Here is a 22,421-nt window from a genome sequence, read left to right as displayed (position 1 = left end):
ACACAGGGAATAGGAGGTCTGTAAAATAGTTCTTCCTGTGAAATGAAACTGACCTAAAATTTTCAGTGCTTATTCTGAATATTTAGGATGTTTTCCATTATTTTCTTTAAAGACAATTTGATGAACACTTTGTACAAAAATCTGTGTTTACATTTCAGAGGATTTTTACTTACACATTTATGAACTGGAATTATTGAGTCAAATGATACAAATATATTTTTAAAGTTTATTAGACCTCCCTACATTATCCTAGCAAACTTTCCACTAATTTACACTCTCAACAGGGAGATTTATAAGTGTCAGTTTTCCCACTGACTTTTCAATTCTGGCTAGCAACATTTTATTAATCCTTCCCAGTAATATGAATTTAACAAGAATCGATTTATGTTGCTTTAACAAATTTTAGTCATACTTTCTATATTGATTATTTTCTTTATGATTTTTTGAAATCTATTCATATATCAAAATATTAAAGATTTATGTTACATATTTTGTTTTTAAGGCACTATAATTTCCATTAATTTTATAAACTTATATCTCTGAAAACAAACTCCATTTTTTCTTTATGCTTTCTTAATTGGTTTTATGCTAAGAAAGCTCACACTGTTAAGATACATATTGGTGATTTTCTAAAGTTTTCCATTTTTGCACTTTTAAATTTTTTGATTATATTATGTTAACTTTACAAAAGATCATAATCTCCGGCAGTGAAAGTCTTCATCTTCCAATGAAACAGTTATTGAATATTTATACCAATAATTTTATATATTTGATATTTTGGTATATTTGGAATAACTTCAATTGAAAAAAACTTTCAAGGTTAATTTTACATACATAAGAAAATTCTATTTACCTCAGAGAAAATTGTCATCTTTATATTATTTGTGTTGCCATTCAAGAATTATTTCCCTTGCATTAAAAATAAATAAATAAATACGCCATTTTCTTTTATTTTCCCAGGTAAAGTGATGCCAATTTTGCATGTAAGTTCTCCACTTGCTTTCCATTGAATATTTAATTTGCTTTTAAGTATTTTTATATTTTAGATGCTTTATGAATGAGCACTATGGCAAATGTATTTATAATGCTTATTATAACCAAAGTAAAAATTTATTGTATATAATTTTTTCTGTTAACTGGACAATTTATCCAAGCTTTACTGGTGCTATGGTTTTTATCATTAATTTATGATTTTTATTTTAGCAATTGTTTTAATTGGGAATATGATTACTCATTTTCTGCCCACCACAATTAAATGTTTTCATTCTATGTTTTTGTTCCATTAACTAGAATCTACAGAATAATGTTAAATAATAATAATGACTGTTGATATTCTTGTCTTATAACTGAACTAGTTACTCATTATTTTCCCATAATTTCCATGCTAAGAAAGATATTCTGTATCCTTTAATTTCTAACTTCATATTTAAAAAATAAAATAGAGGTTAACTAAATTATATTATATATGTCTTCATCAGTTATTTGGATTATCTAATTTTTCCATTGAATTTTGATGTAATTTTTTTATAATGGATTATGCTTGGAAAAAGTTTGATGTACTACTTAAAACTATTTGAAAGGGTAACCTTCTTTATCTTAATTGGTAATATCTCTGTGTGAAAGACCAACTCATATGTGAATAAGCACAAACAAAGTTATGTAACTAGAAGTGAAGACTCCAACTCTCTAAGATGTTTAGAACAACCTTCAAGACCTGCCATTTTTAACATGTGGGTTGTTTAGAGCTAATCAGTGGAGGTGCTGCAGGCTTCATTTGTTACCACTTTCTTAGCTACCAAGAAGAGTGAAAGTTGAGGTATTACCCAGAACTAGGATTTTTAGCAGAAATAAGCTTTTTGTCAGAGAAAGCAATCTACATGGCATTGCAAACATGTAATGACAAAGCACCTGGTCTTCGTCATGTCAGTCACCTCTCCTTGCCCTGTGGGTCCTCCTCGCTCTGAAGCTCAGGCCCTTGTCCCTGTGGGATTCACTTTGCTCCAGTGACTTTACAACCTACATCCTTCCATATTCTCCATACACCTGTAATTAAATTTGTGCTTCACCCCTCCTAAGCTATATGATGGTACTGTGACTGCCAGAGAAGCCCAAAATGTATTGAGAGGGACAGGGTGAAATTCCCATCAGTTCCAACAGAAGTAAACATAACTTGTGGCAGAGAAGGGGTTGGTGGTGACACCATCTGGCAATTGTCAATTCAATATGGAATAAATTATCCACCCCCAAATTCTTCCTACTTACCATAAAGCATTGAAATCATTATTGGTGCCATGATTCAAGATTTAAATATAGTTGAACATTCATTTGTCTTTGTGTCCTCATGTAATTTCTTTCCTTTCACAGTATTTTCACTAGATTTTTTACTGGTTAGTAAAATGACTTTGTCTTTCTTCCTTTTTTTTTTTTTTAGCTTTAGTAATAAGTAGTGCAGGTTATAGTATGTGGAAGTAAATAGCAGATGTATTTTAATAAGTATAAGGCAGTTTGAAGATACATAGAAAGCATTTGGGGATAGTAATTAATAATAGGCAGAAGGACTTGATTTATATAAAACCTCAAGTCCCTCCTACAGGGGGAAGATATAAAATTAAAACTGCATGAGTTAATATTTCCACATGTTTCAGCCCCAACATTTCACTTCTTCTCATCATATTAGCTGTCTGGCTGCTGATGTGGATAGTGATATCTTTAAAGTCTGAACATGATCTATTAAAATTAAAGGCTATTCAAAATGTTATTGTCTGAAAATTAAGCTGAAGAGTAGGAAAATTAGAAGACTTCAGCATGTAAAATCCAAATAAGAATTCCAGTTCATCATTAAGATTCTCAATAATCAACAGAATTAATTATCAGATCAAATCTAACCAAATCAAATTTCAAATTATTTCTCTAGAACATTTTCAAATTGTAAAGACTTCCAAGCTTAGTTAAATTTTGTACGCAATGTTAAATCATTTAAAATATAATCAATGTAACATGATGTTAATTAAGGAAGGAGAAGAAGGATGGCAGAGAAAAGAGAACAAAGGAAGTGATGAAACTAGTATGAAGGAAAGACATTAAGAGGGATAAAAACCGCACCTATGTATTCAGGATTTGGCATAGTAGATTTAACTCAGAATTAGGAATGTTTGATAGCATTGTAAACACTGCTATAGATTTAAATCCTAGGAGTGATACAATCTAGATTAATATTCATGAAAAAAATAAATTTGTGTTTTTTAATATCTGAAAAATTTAAAAATTTAAACAAAAATTTAAAAGATATCTATAAACATGACAATTCTAACTCAGTATGGATTTTCTAGGGCTAATGTGAGATAAAAGAAATGGGACTTGTAAAGTGAATGGATTTGAAAAGAAAGACAAAACATGTTTGCTCTTACAAGGAGGCTCACTTTCTTGTTTTCCGTAATTACATTGGTTTAGTTAAGACATGATCCATGTATGTTATTTCAGTCAGAGTTGAAAAAAAAATCTGGTTTTTGTTTAATATTATAGTAAAATTGAAAGACTTGCTTAGATAGACATCTGAAAATCTTCAAGTGCTTTTTTTAGAATTATTTACAATTTTATTATATGTAGATTAGGTCATTTCTAAAAAAAAGCTAACCAAATTAGAACAGCACAAAAGGACAGCAAAAGTCTCCACATGGAAATTAGCACTCTAGTATTGGTATCAGAATCATGTAGAAAATAAATTAAAAATAAGATAAATGTGGTTAGGTGTAATAATGATATATTTAAATATAAGAGTTGCATTTTGTAAAACATTATATCTAGATTTCTTTCCAAACATATACAGAAATAAGATCAGCTTCATATATACATGGAAAGTCTAATGTTACATGAAAGAAAATATACTCTATTTTTTTGTTTGTTTATTTGTTTGTTTTAAAGATTTTATTTATTTATGCATATAGAACTGGGGTACAGGCCAGAGGTGCAGGGGTGGTTAGAGGATTCACCAGAGACAGAGTGGAGAGCAGAACAGGCAGACTGATGAAGAACACTGCTGAGGGGAACAGCAGGTGGGTCAGGAGAGGTCTGCCACTTCACATGGGTCACCTCTGGGGTGGGGGATCAAACTCATGCTGAAGTGGCTTTAGCTTCTTAGTGCTATGCTTTAACTTGCTGTGCCACCAGGGAGGGCCCCAAACCTTAGTTTTTGGAGCAACTATTCCCAGGGTTCAAAAGCATGAGATTAATTTCTATTTTTGATGAATATATAGATTTATGTTATTTTTATTTTTCTATTACAAAGTTTTATTAGTGTGTTAGCAATAATTTGATGTGGTACCATACAGGAAAATGAACAGGCAGGCAGCAGTAAATCCCTCTCATTGATTGCTTAGATACAGAAAATATTAGTTCTTGGTTTTTCATACGTATCTGAATCACCTGCAGAGTATAATATACTTGCAAATGTTGGCCACATTCTGGGGATACTGATTATTCAATCATTCTGGGGGTGGTTCCCAGGAATCTGCACTTTGACTAGCATACTCAACCAAAATTTTGACTTTGTTACTGGTTTTTCAAGGGTGACATAAAGGGAAACTGACTAACACAAGTGACTCCATCTGCACCATGACCCAAAAGAACAGATCATAGGAGCATAACCTTTGGAAAAAGATGCACATTTTAAATGAAAAGGGTATCAGAGTACTCTATTTTATTGATATGAGGGATGATGTTTTCTTAAACTTTTATCTTAGAATATTTAATGGAAGTGGCAAGGAACTAAAATATCTGGCTTTAGAAATGGGTCCACTATTTACTAAGTATCTCAAATATATGTGTTCATATTAATGCCTCAAATTCCACAGATGCAACATTTAACAACAGTAATCACCCATGATACCAAAGGGCATTATTTATCTGTATACAAACTCACCTCACATTGCTAACATATTTGGAAGATTTTTATACAAAAGTAAAAGGTTTTCAGGAGAAATGGCATGCAGGAGAAATCTGAAGGGAATACAAACACCTACAAATCGGGAAAGTTGAGATTTTTAGGTCTAGACTAGTTATGAAGTTTTCAACCATTTCCTTTTTTAGTTTTAATACTTAACGTTGTCAGTTTTGGAAATGAGATTTTCTTTCTACAGCACTAGGTCACATGGGAATATAGTGAAGTTTCATGGGTGTTGTGTTGGTGGAAGAATGGGGGCTACATCAGAGGGGTGAAACCAACTTTTATACAAAAAATGAACTACAATATAAGAAAATAAATGTCAAAAGAAAGAACAGTATTAGAGATGTCTAGGAGGGTGTAACGCAATCTGAAATTGAAAGGAATTTAGCAGAATTACTTCCCCATACATTGTTAAGGTACGCAATCTTTTAAAGCAGGGGTTCTCATAGTGGGCATCTTCTGCACTAGCAGCATCAGCATCACAAAATTTATTAGAATTGCAAATTCTCAGTCTGTACTTCACAACTACTTAATCAGAAATTCAGAGGATGTCCCACCCATCTTGAATCTAATAGACCCTTGCTGTGTCACTGATGCATATTGTATTTTTTCCTCAAATATTCTTAATAAATGTAGCTAAGAACTTAAAAGTGACACTGGTCTGAGAAACCCTTTAGAAACAAAGTAGTAAAGCTAAAGGCGAAGGACCCCAAATAAAAGGTAGTAGAGGCAGCCATAGGTAAAGGCAATGAGTAGAAACAGCAATTAGACCTGAGAAAGGTGAGACTTTTGACGATACTGGGGCAGCACCTGGAGCTTGTCTTCTTCATCATCGTAATCATATCATCATCAACAACACATCATTGACTGAGTCAAAATACAAAATCCCTAGATACCAAGCTTGTGATTTATATAGCAGAATTTAAAATTTATTTTTCTTTCTATTTTTAATATAAGAGCTCTAAACCTTAGAAGAAAATGTGGTTTATCTCAGGATTCAAGTAGCAAAGAGGAAATTGAGTCTCTAATCAGGCAGGAGGACTGCAAATTCCACCTTCTTAATTGCTATTTCTTAGTGATACCTCATAGTATCACTGACCTGACCTCAGGATATCCTCTTCAATGTGAAGGAAAATAAATAAAGCATTCATTTAATGACAATTTAAGTTGAAGTTCCAACAACCAAAGTGGGTGAGCAAGTAAAAGTAGTTAAGCTCAAAAAATATTCTGAAGGAAGTTACTGTGGGGTTGGAGGAAAGAAGTATGTAAGCCATATCGAGGTCTGCAAAACCTGTGATGTGGTGAAAATACAGATTTGAGATGTGCAGTAGGAAACTGCGTGAACAAACAGCACGAGGGGGTAGAGTCCCTGACATAATTACAAAGTGAAATGTTGTAAGAGGAAGTGGTTCAGTAATGTAGGTGTACATGTACATGTAAAAAAATAAACTGTACATGTAGTTATTTATTTTTTAAACCCTCTTTTGTGTCTTAGGTTCAAGAGCACACAGGCCGTTTTCATCAACCTGATAGAACTGTTTGGTTGTTGTTATCTCTTTCAAAGAAAAATTGTTATGAAGAAGATATAATAATACCTTTGCTCAGACAGATACGTCTGATTTTTGAGACAAACAGGGAGCCTTGGGCATGTTCAGTTTGTCTCTGAACTTTAAATTTTTGCATATTTATAATAAAGCTATTAATACCTACTTAATAATATTATAATTAGAATCAAAAGAGACAATGAATAAATAGTTCCTGACAGTTTCCCCATCTCCTAACTTCTGCTTAATAACTCAATATTAAATCAAGTTTAAGTTAATTTCACTTGCACTCATGGCACAGAGGTGTATTCAGTGTGTTCTATCCCAGTTCTCTGATCCTTTCAGGTTGATTATGTTTGTAGCCAAAAGTACACAAATGACCAAGAAAAAGTAGAGGGGGCTTTGCATATTTGTAGGTGAGTGCTCAGACCTACATATATCTGGCAGTCTTAAAGTCACACAACAGTTTTCAAATCTTATAGAAAGTATTTCAAATTTGAGTTATTGTTGATTTGGGCCCCAAAATACTCCCTGACCTCTCTATGTGACCTTGAGCAAGGAACTTAAATTTAATGAATATTTGTTTCTTCACTGAGACACCAAAAAATGAAATATTCAGATTTCTCTATTTTATTCAGCATAACACAATACATATTTCCTACTTGTGATCTCTACTGGCATTCTAAGGACACTAAAGGCTGTAAAGATATTAAACCTGTATAGAATTTTCATAATATTAAGTGGGATTGATTATTAGATACAATATTTTCCAAGGGATCTTAAGCAAATGAGTTATATTCCCTCCTTTTGTCAACAAATGAGGTAAAGCATTTTTATGTTCTGAGGGATATGTGTGTTTGTGTATATGTGCATGCATGTCTGTGCATGAAGTGTATGTACATGTGTTTTGATGGAGCTGGTAAATTAACCTATTTACATATTTACACACTTCTTATCATGTTCACACATTTAATTGGGCTACCTATAATTAATATCCTGGTGTTTCCTGTTACGGAGCTCAATGCTCTCTTGTAATCTATGAAAATGCTCTATGCTTTGACAATGATGCAAACTTTGCAAGTCAGTAGACATGCCTTTTACAAGCTATAAAATGAAGCTGTCAGCCATTGCAAATGGACCAAGATAGAGGCCACATGACTAAGCCACCCCTGCACCAGGCTCCTCTGATGTATTTTACTCCAGTTTCAATCTATTAATCAGAGGAGTTGAGAGAGCAATAATTTAAGTGCTGCAATAATCAATTCCCTAACACATTAATAGAAGCTACAGTCAAACTTTGCCACACCACTGACTGCCTTGGAATCTTGACAGAAGCCCTAGGGCCATGCCTGATTTGCATTAAATTTACATAAAATTGTAAATCAAGAATACATGAACACAGCCCTAATATTTGTTAGTGCTTAGATCTTTCCTGATAGATGGGTTGAAACTGCTGGTGGTTTGACTTCACTTGTAATAAAATTGTGCAGCTGATCAGCTTTGTTCTCATTCTGCAATTATGGGGAAAGAGGCCCAAGAGAGCTATAGTTTGGGGGCATGTGTATGCCATTTAGTTTTTCATTCTGTAAAACCATGACTCAGATGTGCCCTTGGAAACCCCAATCTAGAAGCAGATTGTCCCCAATGACTCTGCAGATTCTTGTCACTAGATTTGTTCACAAATAATTTGGCATTAAATGGAGATACAAAGAAGTCTGGCTAGTTGAGAAGATGTCAAAGCCTCTGGAAATTTTATTTTTTCCAAACATTGACTCCCATAAAAACAGATAATTACCAATGGTCTTTACACTGAGGACAGATAAAAATCAAGCCTTCAGCAAAGCATCCAATACCTAATGGAATACTTTGTTGTATATTTTTACACTCGGGGTTGGAAGAAAACCTTCCTATTAAGGGCACTCATCAATAATGGCAAGACTCTCCTTTCCATGTTCTTTTTAATCCTCTCACTTTAAGCCTGCTATTTTAGAGTATTGCACTTAAGTACAACAATGTATTTGGAAATATTTTCCCACCAAAGGACCATGCAAGCATATTGTACATCCTCTGGCTTTCCCTACCCGTCCCTTACCACCTCCCCTTTACCCACCCACTTCTTACCTTGCACGATCAAGTAAACTTGGGAGGTCTTGGGCTCATGCTGGGTCTGCACCGAACAAGTATAAGAACCCTCATCATACACATCCACCTTCTGGATTCGGAGGCTGTATTCCAGAGAATGGCGTTTCTCCAGCTCAACCCGGGGGTCCAGAGACCACTTGTCATGCCCCGCAAAAATGATGCCAGAGCGGTTCAACCAGGCCACCTTCGAGTTTTTATCTTCTACCACACACCTGGCGGAGCAGAATAATGACATTATAGCATCAGCCACACGTGCATCGACATTCATTCTCCACACGATTGTACACTACAACTCCAGCCCAGAAAAATAATTACATTCAGGATGAATCATTGCCTTGCCATCTCTTAGGACCCCAGATATTGTCACTATTTCTCCTTCAAGACACAATTATCATTCAATGGATAGATTCTACCATAAAAGACTCACTTTGGCAATAAATAATCCGTATGAATAATGCAGGCAAATAAAGTCCAATGGCTATTGAACTGGATTATCTTCTTGTCTGGAAAAAGGGCCTTTGCATAGAATTTTACCTGTTCAAGTAATTTTGGGAATTAGACAATTAATAATGGGGCATCTTTTCTTAGTTTTGTCTATGTCCTAAAATCAAATATATTATGGTAGATTCAATTTATATCCCATTACTATAGGAATTAGGCTAGATTTTGAAATTCCTTTCTAATCCCTGGGGTGAGGACTGTGAGCAGGCCCAAGGTCAAGAAGACAGGTGTTATACTAACGAGATGGAAGCTGGCATTGCCATGTCAAAGTGTCCCAATCCAGCTGCTAAGGGTAGCCAACCGTCTGATGGTGGGGCATGCTACCAGCAATTCTGGCACATTGTAATGGATTCAATCTTTTACGGGAGATAAATCCATTTTGTAGTTCCCATTCGAAGGAAGGTGAAGGAAAAAAAGGTTTATGGAAATGATTACTTATTTTAAAAATGCAAAAGTGTCTCTTTATGAAACTTGAAAGACAGGGACAAAAAAAAAACACAAATTAGTGGAGGAGGAATAAAAGCCTTCAATTTCAGCAAGAACCTGAAAGTGAAAAATAAAGCAAAAAAAAAGAGTTTTTTCTTTGTTTGCTAGAATATTCATTGTATAAATCTTCCCTTTTGGCAAGATTTATGTCAGCCCCATAGAGAGACTATCCTGGACGCTGCTCACAGCTGCAGAGCCAGCTGCTCAGTACCCTGGGGCATGAGGGCTGGACAGAAGGAGCCAGGAGTATGAGAGCAGGACAATTAAAACACCATGTTTCCCTGTAAGTTTCAAACCAAGTCAAATACAGGTTTTCTCTCAGGTCAAAACAGTTAGGCATAGAGATTCTACACCCATACACAAACAGGAAATCTAAGTATAACCTATCCACCAGCTGGCCAGCCTAGAAATAGAGACCGAGTCATATGTCATATTTACAATAACTAAGTTCAAAAAACAGTATGTGTGGCCAGCAATGGAAGACTGGGCAGTTGAAGGAACTGTGTTGCATGTATATAGTGGAATATTTTTTCTTCATAACCAAAAACGGAAATCTCCTTATTTGGGACAACAGAAATGGACCTTAAGGATATTATGCTAAGTGAAATAATTTAGGCAGGAAAATATAAGTGCTAGCTGGTCTTACTTATATGTGGAATATGAGAAGAAAAAAAAAAACAAGAGAAAACAATGTTTATTAACAGTTATGATGTTACGAGAAATAGGGAATGGATGATAAGTGTGAAGGGGACCTGAAGGTATAACTCTCTAGTGATAAAATAATGAAATAAATTGTAATTGGATGTAAAGTACAGCAGGATGACTGTCATAGTATTGCATTACATATTTGAAGCTGCAAAGAAAGATCCTAGAGTTTCTCATCACAAGAAGAAAAATTGTGTAACATATATGGCGGCATTTCTGACATGTGGGGGAAGTTGTGGGAATATAATCAGAGGCTGCCTTTCCAGGAAATCCCCCATCAGTATCCCCACCATTTATTTATTTATTTATTGCTTTTTATGACCTCATTCTACAACACTGTGTGTTGTCAGTATTTGTTCTCATCTTTCTTCATAAACTTATTAAAGGATCTCTCTGGCCCTCCCATAATTCACTTAGAGATGGGCATAAACCCATTATGTATATAGTAGATAGCCACTGCAGTGTGAAATAAATAAACTGAATTTAATTTAACAAATTACTACCACATCACTTTTCAAATATTTGTTATTTATCTGAGTGGTGCAGATAGATCTATTCTTGGTTTAACATTTCTAAAGAAATAATTTAAAGAGTCAGATACAAAGAATTATTGACTATGGCATCAACACAAAACTGAAGGAGAGGAAAATGTGTTTTGTGTTCCCACTATGAAGAAAGATCATTTCTAGGAACTAAATAATCTCTAAAATATGTGGAAACCATTAAAAAAATGGGGAGGGGGAAGCACATGACAAGAGATAAACATTTAGTGAGTTGTTTATTTTTGCCACGACTAACAAGTATCAGGTGAGTTACTCATCAACATACGAGTTAACTATTAACATACAATTTTTTAAAAATCAGCTTTAAAACTATAACAGGAAAGGCAAGCAAACAAATTTTTATCTTCACTGCTCAATATATCCGAATCCATAAAACTATCACAAAAAATCAATACACCCATAAAAATCTCAAGCATTGGATCTCTGCAAATACTTTAAAGCAAGTCTATTATGCACACTTATACAAACAGTTACATTGACAACACCATTCGTGCAGCATGAGTCTGGGCAGTTTGCTTCCAAAACGATGAATATAATTGGAGGCAGAAAAATAAATGCTAAATTCCGTTTTCACCAATAGATTACTTAAGAACATTTACTGACAGTACATCCAAGATGTAAGTGATACACATTTACCAGGCATTAAATCAGTTCAACTGCTGCTAGACACATCTCTTCATATTTAATAAGCATCACTGGTTGCTGAAAATGAACTAGCTTAGCATTAGATATTATCCAATCTTTACTTCTCAAGAGTATAATCTAGTATTTATCCACTGATAACAAATAAATAAATTTTACTTAATCTGTCACAAGCTCTCTAGCCTAAAACTTTTTAATGATAAAGACTGGAGGCAGCAGAACCAGATGGGTAAGGAAAATGGGTTTCTTAAATTAAAAAAAGAACAATTAGATGAGTGGTTCTCCAGTGGGGCAATTTGTGTTCCAGATGATATTTTACAATATCCAGAGACACATTTCGGTTGTCACAACTGGATGAGGGTTGGTTGCTACTAGCATCCAGTGGACAGAGGCAAGGGATGCTGCTAAACCTTTTACAAAATACAGGAATCCCCCACAACAAAGATATAAGGCATCTAAAATGCTTATGGCGTCAAAGTTGAAGAAGCCTGAGTCAAACTTAGTGTTTTGGTTTAAATATCTGGAAGCACAGGGCAGATAACTACTGGGTAGTTGGTTTCCTTTTTTCATAAGTATATGCTGCATCATTTACAGGCATACTTAATTGCCACTCTCAAAGTCACTGAATTAGAAGTCAAACTTAAGACAGTGACATTGCAATGAAGCCTAGTCATGCTCTGGGTAAAAGTTAGCAGTTAATGACTCATTCCCCTTTTGTTGCTTTATTTTAATATCATAATTTGCATCTGTATAATCATGTACACTGTGATAGTAAAGAGAGAACTGTATCTCATACATAAACGTTTATAAATCTTTTTTTTTTTAATTTGTGATTCTCCCTCTTTTGTAGGGATGATTCAAGTGCAGAAAGAGAATGAAATCCTCAAGAGTGTGTTAACACTTACTGATATTGTTTGCCATGTAATCTAAAGTCTTCAAATATACCCCTGAGTGATCAGCAAAACTATCACAGTATTGTATCCCTCTAGAAAGAATGATAGTGGTCTTGGAGTAATGCTGTATATTCCCAGCATTAAAACAGAATTAGGAAAAGTGCTAATTAGAATGTAGAAGAAAATATCATAAAAATATCCCAGATTCTCCTGAGTCAGAGGATAATATTATATAGTGTAATATAGAATAATAAATATAATAAATATTATATAATGAAAAATTCTGACTTTATAATATTACTTAAGTATAGTGTGATCCAACATTACATACAAAAACACATTAAAAATAAATAACCCATCTCAAGGTATTTTGAATTATTAATAATTTTGGATCATCTATGCATTACAAACATGTTCTGCAAATAAACATCAGTTAGAAATAAGAGAGTCGTGGGGACCCTCTGCTCACCATTAGTCGCTCCTGCTAGCCTTGGCCACAGCAAGAAGCTACAGCTCTCTAGCAGTCTTCCTCCCACCGCAACTTCTTTCTACACTTGACTCCTGGCTTTTAGATCTCTTGATCTCATTCTCTTGTTTCTATGCATGTCTGCTCTCTTAATTATGATCCTCTTGAACCAGAAAATTATCTTAGTTTGAGGATTTTTTTTCAGGTTCATACTGAATTTTTAGTCTAATTAACATCATGACAGCACCTACATACACAGCAGGGTCATTTCCACTCACTGAGCTCCTTTACACACATACACGTACGAGTGTCTCCATGCACACGGGTAAATATGTACACACTCAGAGGTAGTGATGGATTGTACGAGAAGGTGACAGCACAATGGTACTAACCCACAGGAAACTGATTCATGTGAATCTATTACTAGCTATAATAATGCAGGATTCTATAATGCTGATGGAGCATTAGGGTAAAAGACTTACTGTTTAGTTAGCAAAGAGGATTAATTGATTTTAATTCTGGCCTTCAGTCTGTTTACTATTGGGACACAGGTAAGTCTTGCTCTATTTTTACTTTTTCATAAGGAAGCTGAGGCTAATTATAATGCCCTCTTCTTTTAATGCTACTCTTTGGAGTCACATGAAGTGGTGAGTATGGGGAAATTTCATACAATATAAAATAAAATTTGTGCCTTAACTTGTATTCTTTCATGGTAGGTAATGAAATAGGCATCTATAAAGATACCTAAAAAGCAAAAAAATACTGATTTTTCTAAGTCACACTCAGAGTTCATCTACACAGAGAGTATAATGACATCAAATGTACCATTACCCAGACTCTCTGGTCAGTTATATATTTATTAAATTATAAATTTGTACTATTTCTTGTGATATCTGTGATATATGACAAACCATTCTTTCTATGATACATCACGTGTCCAAGCAAAAATGAATCTACAATAGCAAATAGCAACACTAGCAAAGTCTGTGAGCAATGGAAAAATCCTTCCAAGAAACATTTTCTCTACTTATTATCATTAGAGAACTCCCTGTTGTATCCATATGATGGATTTTCAAGTTCATCTTTAAGAATCATAAGTGCATATCTATACAGATGATACTGATGAGAAGAAGAAAAGGAAGAGAATGAAAAGGACTTTCAAACTGAGAGTTGAGTATGTCTCAATACACAGTCAGTTTAAAACAGTCTTGTTACATCAACTGCATCATCTCTACATTAATGTGAAAGTCATAGAAAACAGAAATTCTGAAAGTGGATCAAATTTGAAGCTGAAATTCTGAAAGTGGATCAAATTTGAAGCTGAAACCAAAGAAAGCTGATTTTTATCCTAGTCACTAGAGATAGGCAAATACAGGACCATTTATAAGAAGCTGGAAGCAGTTTTTCTAGATCATTTCCTAGATTGCCCATCACTTTAGAAAGTATAGCACCTTCTTATTCATGACATAAGATTCTCCATTATCTTGCAAACACTGAAGGAAGACATCCTGTTTAGTAGTTTAGTAGCTTTTAAGCAAGTTACTTTGCAAACAAAGGCAGCATGATTGGATAGCTACAGGGTCAGGCAGAGAATCCATTCTAGATCCATCTCATATTTTACTCTGGGGTCTTTGAACATTTGCTAAACATCTCTGTCTGGATTTCTTAATTTTTAAAGTGGAGACTAAAGTCATATCTACTTCAATGGGTAGTTGAGTGTTTAAGCAGGTTAATTTTAAACATATAGTGCAGTACTTGACCTGGATATGTCACTGTTACTGACACCATTTCAGTGTCTTTATTTAGAAAAACAAGAATAACTGGACTGCTACGTGCAAAAAATTAAGCTACACTACTATCTCACACCATGCACAAAAAACCAAGTCAAAATGGATTAAAGAAATAGACATAAGAAACCATAGAATATCTAGAAAAAAAAGGTAAGCAAAACTCTGCATGACATACACCTCAGTAATATCTTTAAAGATACATCACCCAAAGTAATGATAGTGAAAGAAAGGATAAATAGCTGGGACTACATCAAGTTAAAGAGTTTCTTTCTTTTTTTTTTTTTAAGATTTATTTATTTATTCATATGGAACTGGGGAACAGGCCAGAGATGTGGAAGGTGAGAGGATTCACCAGAAACAGAGAGGGTAGCATAACAGAGCAACGAAGTACACTGCTGAGGGGAGCAGCGGGCAGGTCAGGAGAGGTCTGCCTCACCATGTGGATCTCCTCCAGGGCAGGTGGGGATTGAACTCATTCGGAAGTGGCTTTAGCTTCTTTAGTGCTGTGCTTTAACCCATTGCGCCACCAGGGAGGACCCTAAAGAGTTTCTTTACAGCAAGAGACACTATACAAAACAAAGAGGCACCTCCTTATCAGGAGAAAATATTTGCACACAATACTAATGACAAAGGACTGATCACAAAGGTGCACAAAGAGCCATAAACTCAACAAAAGTAAAGTGAACAACCTCAATAAAAAATGGGAGGAAGAGCTACAAAGGCACTTCTCCAAAGAAGAAATGCAGATGGCCAGCAGGCATATGAAAAAAATGTTCAAAATCACTTGTAATAAGGGAAATGCCAATTAAAACCACCATAAGATACCATCTCACACCAGTGAGAATGACACATCTTAAAACAACTAGCAACAACAAATGTTGGTGAGAACATGGAGAAAAAGGAACTCTTCTACACTGTGGTAGAAGCACAAACTAATATAACCACTATGGGAAGCTGTTTGGAGGTTTCTAAAAAGGTTAAAAATAGAGCTTCCATTTGACCCAGCAATCCCAGTCCTAGGTATCTACTCAAAGGAGACAAAAACACTGATTCAAAAGGACACCTGCACCCCCATGTTTATTGCTGCTTTATTTACAATAGGGAAGATGTGGAATCAATCAAATGCCCCAAAATAGATGACTGTATTAAAAAGATGTGGTACATATACACAGTTGAATATTATTCAGCAATCAAAAAAAGATAAACTCATGCCTTTAGCAGCAACATGAATGGAGCTGGAAGGGATCATGCTTAGTGAAACAAGCCAGAAAGAAAAAGAAAGACACCGGTTGGTTTCACTCATAGCAGTAGCATAAGGAATCATGAAAAAAAAAAGAGAGAGAGAGAGCCAAACAAAGGTTGTAGAGTAAAAATGAAAACAATGAACAACTATAAACCAGAGACATTTTATGGGGGAAGGGAGAATGGATTCAGAACTGGGATGGGAAGAATACACTGGAATATGGTGATAGCACAATGGTGAATTGGTGGAGGGAAGCCCATGGGGATTACAACTGAGATGAAAAATGCACAAAATGAAGAATGATGTAAAAAAATTAAAAAAATGAAAAGGTTAAAAAAAATAGAAGAATAACAACTTTCTCATAAGTCTGTGATTATTAAAAGTGTGAATGCATTTAGAGTGAGCTTTTGCAGAGCAATAAAATTTTGTCCCTACTCTTTTCTTTTCATAATCCAAATTCTGGTTATACATTATGTAGAAATCCCATTGTTGGGCTAAATCCTACAAATTCCAAATATTGTTAACCCTATTTTTTATTCACAGACATCTCCAGGAAAACTTTCTTTCAAGGCCCCAGTGTTTGTTTGGTTTTGTTTTGTTTTGTTTTGTTTTTGCATCATTATTCCATTGGTGAGCAGTTTGTCCCTAAGTCCCTTAGTGTGAATGAAACTAGGACAATGAGGCATGATTATAATGCAGCAGTAGGAGCTATGACCCTAGAACTATCTTTGGAGCATTTTAAAATATCATTGTTATATCTGTGTATAGCAGCTAAAAGCCTCACTCGTTTTGACCAGATTTGGTGAGTGCCACACCTGGCTCTTTTCAGAGCAACCTGGACAGAAGACAGAGTTGGCCACAGTGTACTTTGTGACCTGCTGAGATTTGCTTGGTAGAACTGGAGTTCCTCCTGATTGGCTGAGGCATCTTCCATGCTTTATGAATACTCAGCTGGGAAGAACAAGGTCTATTTCTTTAATTTCTTAGTGTGTACTATATTCACTGTGAGGAAGCAAGGGTCTAAAACCTTTACTGCTCTTTAAACAATGGGTTCTTCTCTTTTCTCCTCATTCTGTTGAGTGAGGATGAGAAACAATTTTATAAAGGGCTTTAGTTTTGAATATTACTATCAGCCTCTTGTCCTCTGTGAAAATCTTTCTCATTTAGAAGGGGGAAATGGCTTTTACGTTGAAAAAGTAAAATTTGTCTTAGAAACCTAGCTCAGATTTCTAGTTAAAATTTCACTCACTATGCAATTAAAAACAATTCCACAGCTATTCAAAGAAAATTGTGTTACCTTCTGAGTCACTACAAAGTAAATATTCAAAGTATATTAAGTTTTAGGAGGATAAAGTGTGCTCTCTATCATGTAGGGTTTCTTTCTTATTTCATTCCAGCACTTTAGAGAAATAAAAGTGCTTACAATACATTATACCATACTTGGGTTGAACAATTTGTTGTATGAGGCGTGGCTAAAACTAAGGGGACTATTTTCAATATGTTCACTTGAAAACTTAAGACCCTTTCTTTATAGTTTTATCATACATCATATTATGTAAATGTTATTATTGAGACAGAACCACATTATAATATAAATGATGATTACATGCATTTAGATATGATTTGGAACAAATTATGTTCTCTAAGACATGACAATTAGTAGATACAGCATATATGATCTAATCACTTTAACATATAGAGTATTCAATTAACTAAGCAATGAGCCTGTTTCATATAGCTATTATCAGAAAAAGAAGCTGTATCTACTTTGCCTTCACTTGTAAAGGTAAAGAGAAAAGAAGTAAAGGAAGATAGCATAAATGTAGTTTGTATTTGTTTCATGTACTTTGTAGATACAAATGTGAAATAGGAGACTAGGAGGTTAGTATCAAGGAGATATATTGTCGGAAAAGGAAAATGGTGATCCCTTTCCCTGACTGATAAGAATTGAACAGATCATTGATGGATGCTTATAAGTCATAGGACAATTCTCACATTTAGACTTATAATCATGAAGAATTTACTGGCTTTCATGTTTGCTTTTCTATCATCTACTTTCCACCCCACCTTATGTCTTTCTGTTTCCTATTTCCAAAATTAATTTTTTCTTCATTACTTTCTTTCCAAGGAGAGTGGTATATGACGGCCTTGGTCTTGTGTGATAGCTTTATTTTTGTGATTTTTTTCTTTCTTCACCACCCCTTTTATTCATCTAAATCCCTTCTTGAAGGCTTATATTAAACAGATCAAAAATCAGGATGTGAATGGAGCTTAGAATGAGATGATCAAAATGAGTTTCAGAAGTTACCAAGAGAATGGGCATGAAGGCAAGAACAGATGAGCTTGAAGATGAAAAATATCTGGGAGAGCTCTTGTTGTGAACTCAGCCCACTCAAATTGGAGAAAGATATTGGCAACTACAATCCCCAACTCACAAAAAGCACCAACCACGGGAGGACAATGGAAGTGAGAGGCAGAAACTGGTGTCTGGACTTGGGAGGAAAGGAGTCAAAGGCCATTCCTTCTTGTACTATTACATCTACCACATACATTATGAAATGTCACAGCCAGCATGAGATAAAGTGAACATCACAGAGGCTTCCAGGTGAAGGTCACGCTCTGAGTTTTTGGAAGAGTCCTATGATCAAAAACACATCTTTTTAGCCTAAGAGATTTTATTCCACTTTCTCACCCTTTTGTCACCAGGAAACTCTACCTTTGAGATTGTATCTTTGCTCACAGTGACTCTCAAAATTTGGCTGTTGAAAGAGTAAAGCAAAGAGAAAAAAACCTAAGTGTAGACTATTAGGTCATTGTTTTGAAGTTGTTCCTCTCTTTGCTCAGTATTACTTAACATCATTTATTGTCATGACCTTTTGATATAGCACCAGACACTAGTTGAAATCTTCATATGAGCTCAGGAACCTGGTTTTTGAGTTATATATTGTTATTAATTATGTTGTATTCATTAATCATAATGTTGACATCAAAAGTCAATATTGTGCTAACTAATTAATGTTCACTCTTCATAAAGACAGTCATCTTCATCTGGTTTGGTGACAACCACTTTGGAAAGAATGCTAGTAAACCACTAGAAGTCAAATGTTAAACCCAATGGATTTAAGTATTTGTCTTGCTTAACTTCTTCATAGCTTTCAACACCATCCACCAGTGGCTTTCATTTTCTTTTCTTCCTAACTCTCTCATTTCTCAGTTTTCATAAATACCCTTCTTTCATGACTTACTCTTTATGTTATTGTTCTCCAATGCTTTATATTTCTTCTTCCCTGCCTTCATAGAGTAGTTTCCATACATTTCATCAGGGTTTTTTGGTTTTAAATATACTTCATCATATTAAAATCTAAAGCATGTCCACCTGCTCCACATAGATATCTCTGCAGGCACCTCAAATTCATCATGATATGAACTGTAACACATTGTTTTCCTTCTTGCTTATGTTCTCTTTTTAAATTCCCATTTTGAGTTAATAGAGTCATATCTTAATTCAAGCTAGCAACTACAGAGCTATCCTTGCTTCCTTCTCCTCCATGTTATTTAAAGCAATTAAATACTATCATCACATTCAACCCCCCAGATTGACCCTACTCACCATCTTCACTGACACCACTATTGTTTAGCACCTTCACATCTGTTGTCTGTATCATTTCTATCTGTTGTTACAATCCTCCAACTGGTGTTCTACTCTCCAATATTGTGTCACTTACCAACAATGATACGATTTATCCTTTATAATGAACAGAACATGCATTAAGTTGGTGTTTTTTTACTTGTGGAAGTTCAGATAGATTATCATCATTTATATTAGTTCAATATACCTTTCCAGTCTGAACTCTTGAATTTACATTTTCTCTCTACCATGAATTTTATTATTTATTCAGGCTCCAATCTCATTCTTTCTAGTTCCATCTTCTTTTTCAACTTTTTTTTTCTTATGACGAACTACTACTTACTACACAAATTCTGTCCTGTACGTGTCTTTCCTTGTGAATCATTCTCCAATTTCCCTTGTTACTTCCCTCCATGTTCTAGCATTTTAATCCTTCATATTTATGCCTTTTATCACTCTTTTAAGAGTGAATCATGATGATGATTTCTCAATTTTTGCATTACTTCATAGAAAATGTGACACATAAAATCCCTCAATAATTGTGCAATGGATAAATGAATATACCAAGAATTTTTCTCCTTTCATCTCATAATCTGAATGATATCTCTTTCTTAATGCAGTCTTGATGATGGGCAAATATTACTATTCCTAGTGCTTTTGAAAAAGAAGAAGTGAGGCAGGATAAGCCTTTTGTCTGTCTGTCTGTCTGTCTGTCTATCTATCTATCTATCTATCTATCTATCTATCTATCTATCTATCTATCTATCTATAATAAATCAGTTATCTTATGTTCTTTTTTTTACTGCTACCTCTATATCCCTCCTTGCCTGAAATAGATAATATATTTTCTGTGACACACTATCATAGGTGTATAAAAAGTTTTTTTTTTTTTTAATTGAGTTAAGCATACAGAACTGGGGTAGAGGCCCAGTGGGTGAGAGAATTCACCAGAGACAGAGTGGGAAGCAGAAAAGGGAGGCTTACAAAGTACACTGCTAAGGGAAAAGCGGGTGGGCCAGAAGAGGACTGCCATGCAATGTGGGTCAGCTCCCTGGCTGGGGATCGAACTTGTGCTGTAGTGGTATTGGAGAGCTTCATAATGTGGTGCTTTAAATCATTGCACCACCAGGGAGAGCACTAATTTTTTTTTTTTTTTAAGAAATAAAATGTGTAGTGGAAAATTGGTAACTCTAAGAATTTTTGGAAATATGTTATATAATGAAAACATAAGGTGCTTTCAAATACACCAGTGCCCTCTTGCCTAGTGCACATAAATATGATCTTTAATATTATCACATCAGTGTCTCCTGCCCTAGAGGTTCATATTTAAGGATCTGCCTTGAGCAACATAACTTAATTTTTATAATTTTATTGAGAGTCTGTGACTAAGTCATACACTGTAATCTCATTTTCATGTCTAGTGAAATAAGTTAATTTGATCTCACAGAATTTTAAAAATGTTTCTTTCCCCACTATACCTTTCTGTATATTAGCAATTATTTTTCCTTCAAGAAAATACATGACCAAAAAGACAACTAGGAAGGAGGTAAATAGAGTGTTATTTTCTTCATTAATACTTTATTGCTTAGGAGGACACTGAATAGACTATTCTAGAGTCTTCCACACAGCATGGGGCAGTATAGTTATTTAGTTAATATTATGATTATTCTTTAACATTGGTATATTTAGCTCTACATCTCTTTTCTCTGATTATTACAAGGCACAATCTCTTCATTCTATATGCCACTGTTCAAATCAGTAGTTAGGATAAGTAAAACTCCAACACAGAGAATGAGAAAAAATAAACATACTAGAACACCCCTAGTAAATTGAAAGCTGAGGTTATCTTCCTTAAATTGATGTCAGTTTTGGAGTTAGTAGACTTGGAGTGTGAGGTCCTTAGTTTCACTCTGAGAAAGATTTCATCAGAGCTCCCCTTTCAGCAGCACATGGTGAGTTTTGGGGCAAGTTTCTCCACAACACAGAAACATTAGTTATATTTAAAGAACATGTCTATTAGAAAAGGGATAGAAAAGTAAAAGACAAGTGAATAAAACAGAGGGCAGGATGTGCTGCCCTGAAAAGCACAGGTTTGCAGAGAGAGGTCTGCATGTTTATGTTCCGGGGGGTTGGGGGGGGGGCTGTGGGAGAGCTGCCTCTGAGGGAGGTCAGTGAGGAGATGTCCAGCCTGGTATAGGTCACAGGCTGGCAGGAGGCTGCTGCCCAGTGGAGGGAGAGAGTGGATGCAAAGAAGCCCTTGTCTGCATAGCTACAGGTGGGCGGGACTGTTGCCCCTGCCAGTGTAGTAACTGCACTGATACAGTCTTCTGTTTGGGAGGGGTCACTCTTTGTAAGCCTAGGTTTGTTGCTGATTTTAAATAAGCCTTGTGGTATCTGAAAGTGACAGAAGATTCCATAGTGGGTGCAATCTCCATGTCTTTACCTTTGGGTCTGCACTCTAGACAGTCCCCACAGCAGTTGGATACCTGCTTGGGTCTTGTGCTTTGTGATCTAGGCATTGCCATCTGAGGATTTTAGTTCCCATAGCTGGGTGAATGGCTATGTTAATCTCCTTCTCCCCCCACCTCCCACTTTTGGCATTGTGTCAGCCAGATTTTTTGTACTTATGGCTCCTCTTTTCCAGTTTCTCTATTCTCTTCCTCTATCATCATCATAATATACTATTGCTCTAATATATCTTGCTCTTCCTTTTCTTCTAAGGAGGACATTCTATTACCCTCAAAGTATAATCTCAAAAAACTCTGCCAAAGAAACAACTACTAAAGCTCATCAAGAATGTTCTTATGTTCAAACTTCAGCAATAGTGGTAGGGATGGCCTTATTCAAAAGTGACATAGTTAGTTTCTTTACTATAT

General features: G+C 35.1%; 1 protein-coding gene across 3 annotated transcripts in view; it reads right to left on the bottom strand.

Moving 5' to 3' along the window:
• Positions 1–22,421, bottom strand: part of LSAMP (limbic system-associated membrane protein) — a 699,268-nt gene that overhangs the window by 236,708 nt on the left and 440,139 nt on the right. For all 3 annotated transcript variants that reach the window (XM_012731264.1, XM_012731261.1, XM_004675198.2), the window contains one exon: positions 8,608–8,840. In XM_012731264.1, the coding sequence (XP_012586718.1) occupies positions 8,608–8,840 (233 nt within the window). The remainder of the gene's footprint in view (positions 1–8,607; positions 8,841–22,421) is intronic.

The sequence above is a fragment of the Condylura cristata genome, unplaced genomic scaffold (genome assembly GCF_000260355.1).
Source record: "Condylura cristata isolate star-nosed mole 26May11 unplaced genomic scaffold, ConCri1.0 scaffold00003, whole genome shotgun sequence".
NCBI lineage: Eukaryota > Metazoa > Chordata > Mammalia > Eulipotyphla > Talpidae > Condylura > Condylura cristata.
The sequence above is the reverse complement of the archived record's forward strand: the minus strand, read 5'-3'. Positions and strand labels throughout refer to the sequence as shown.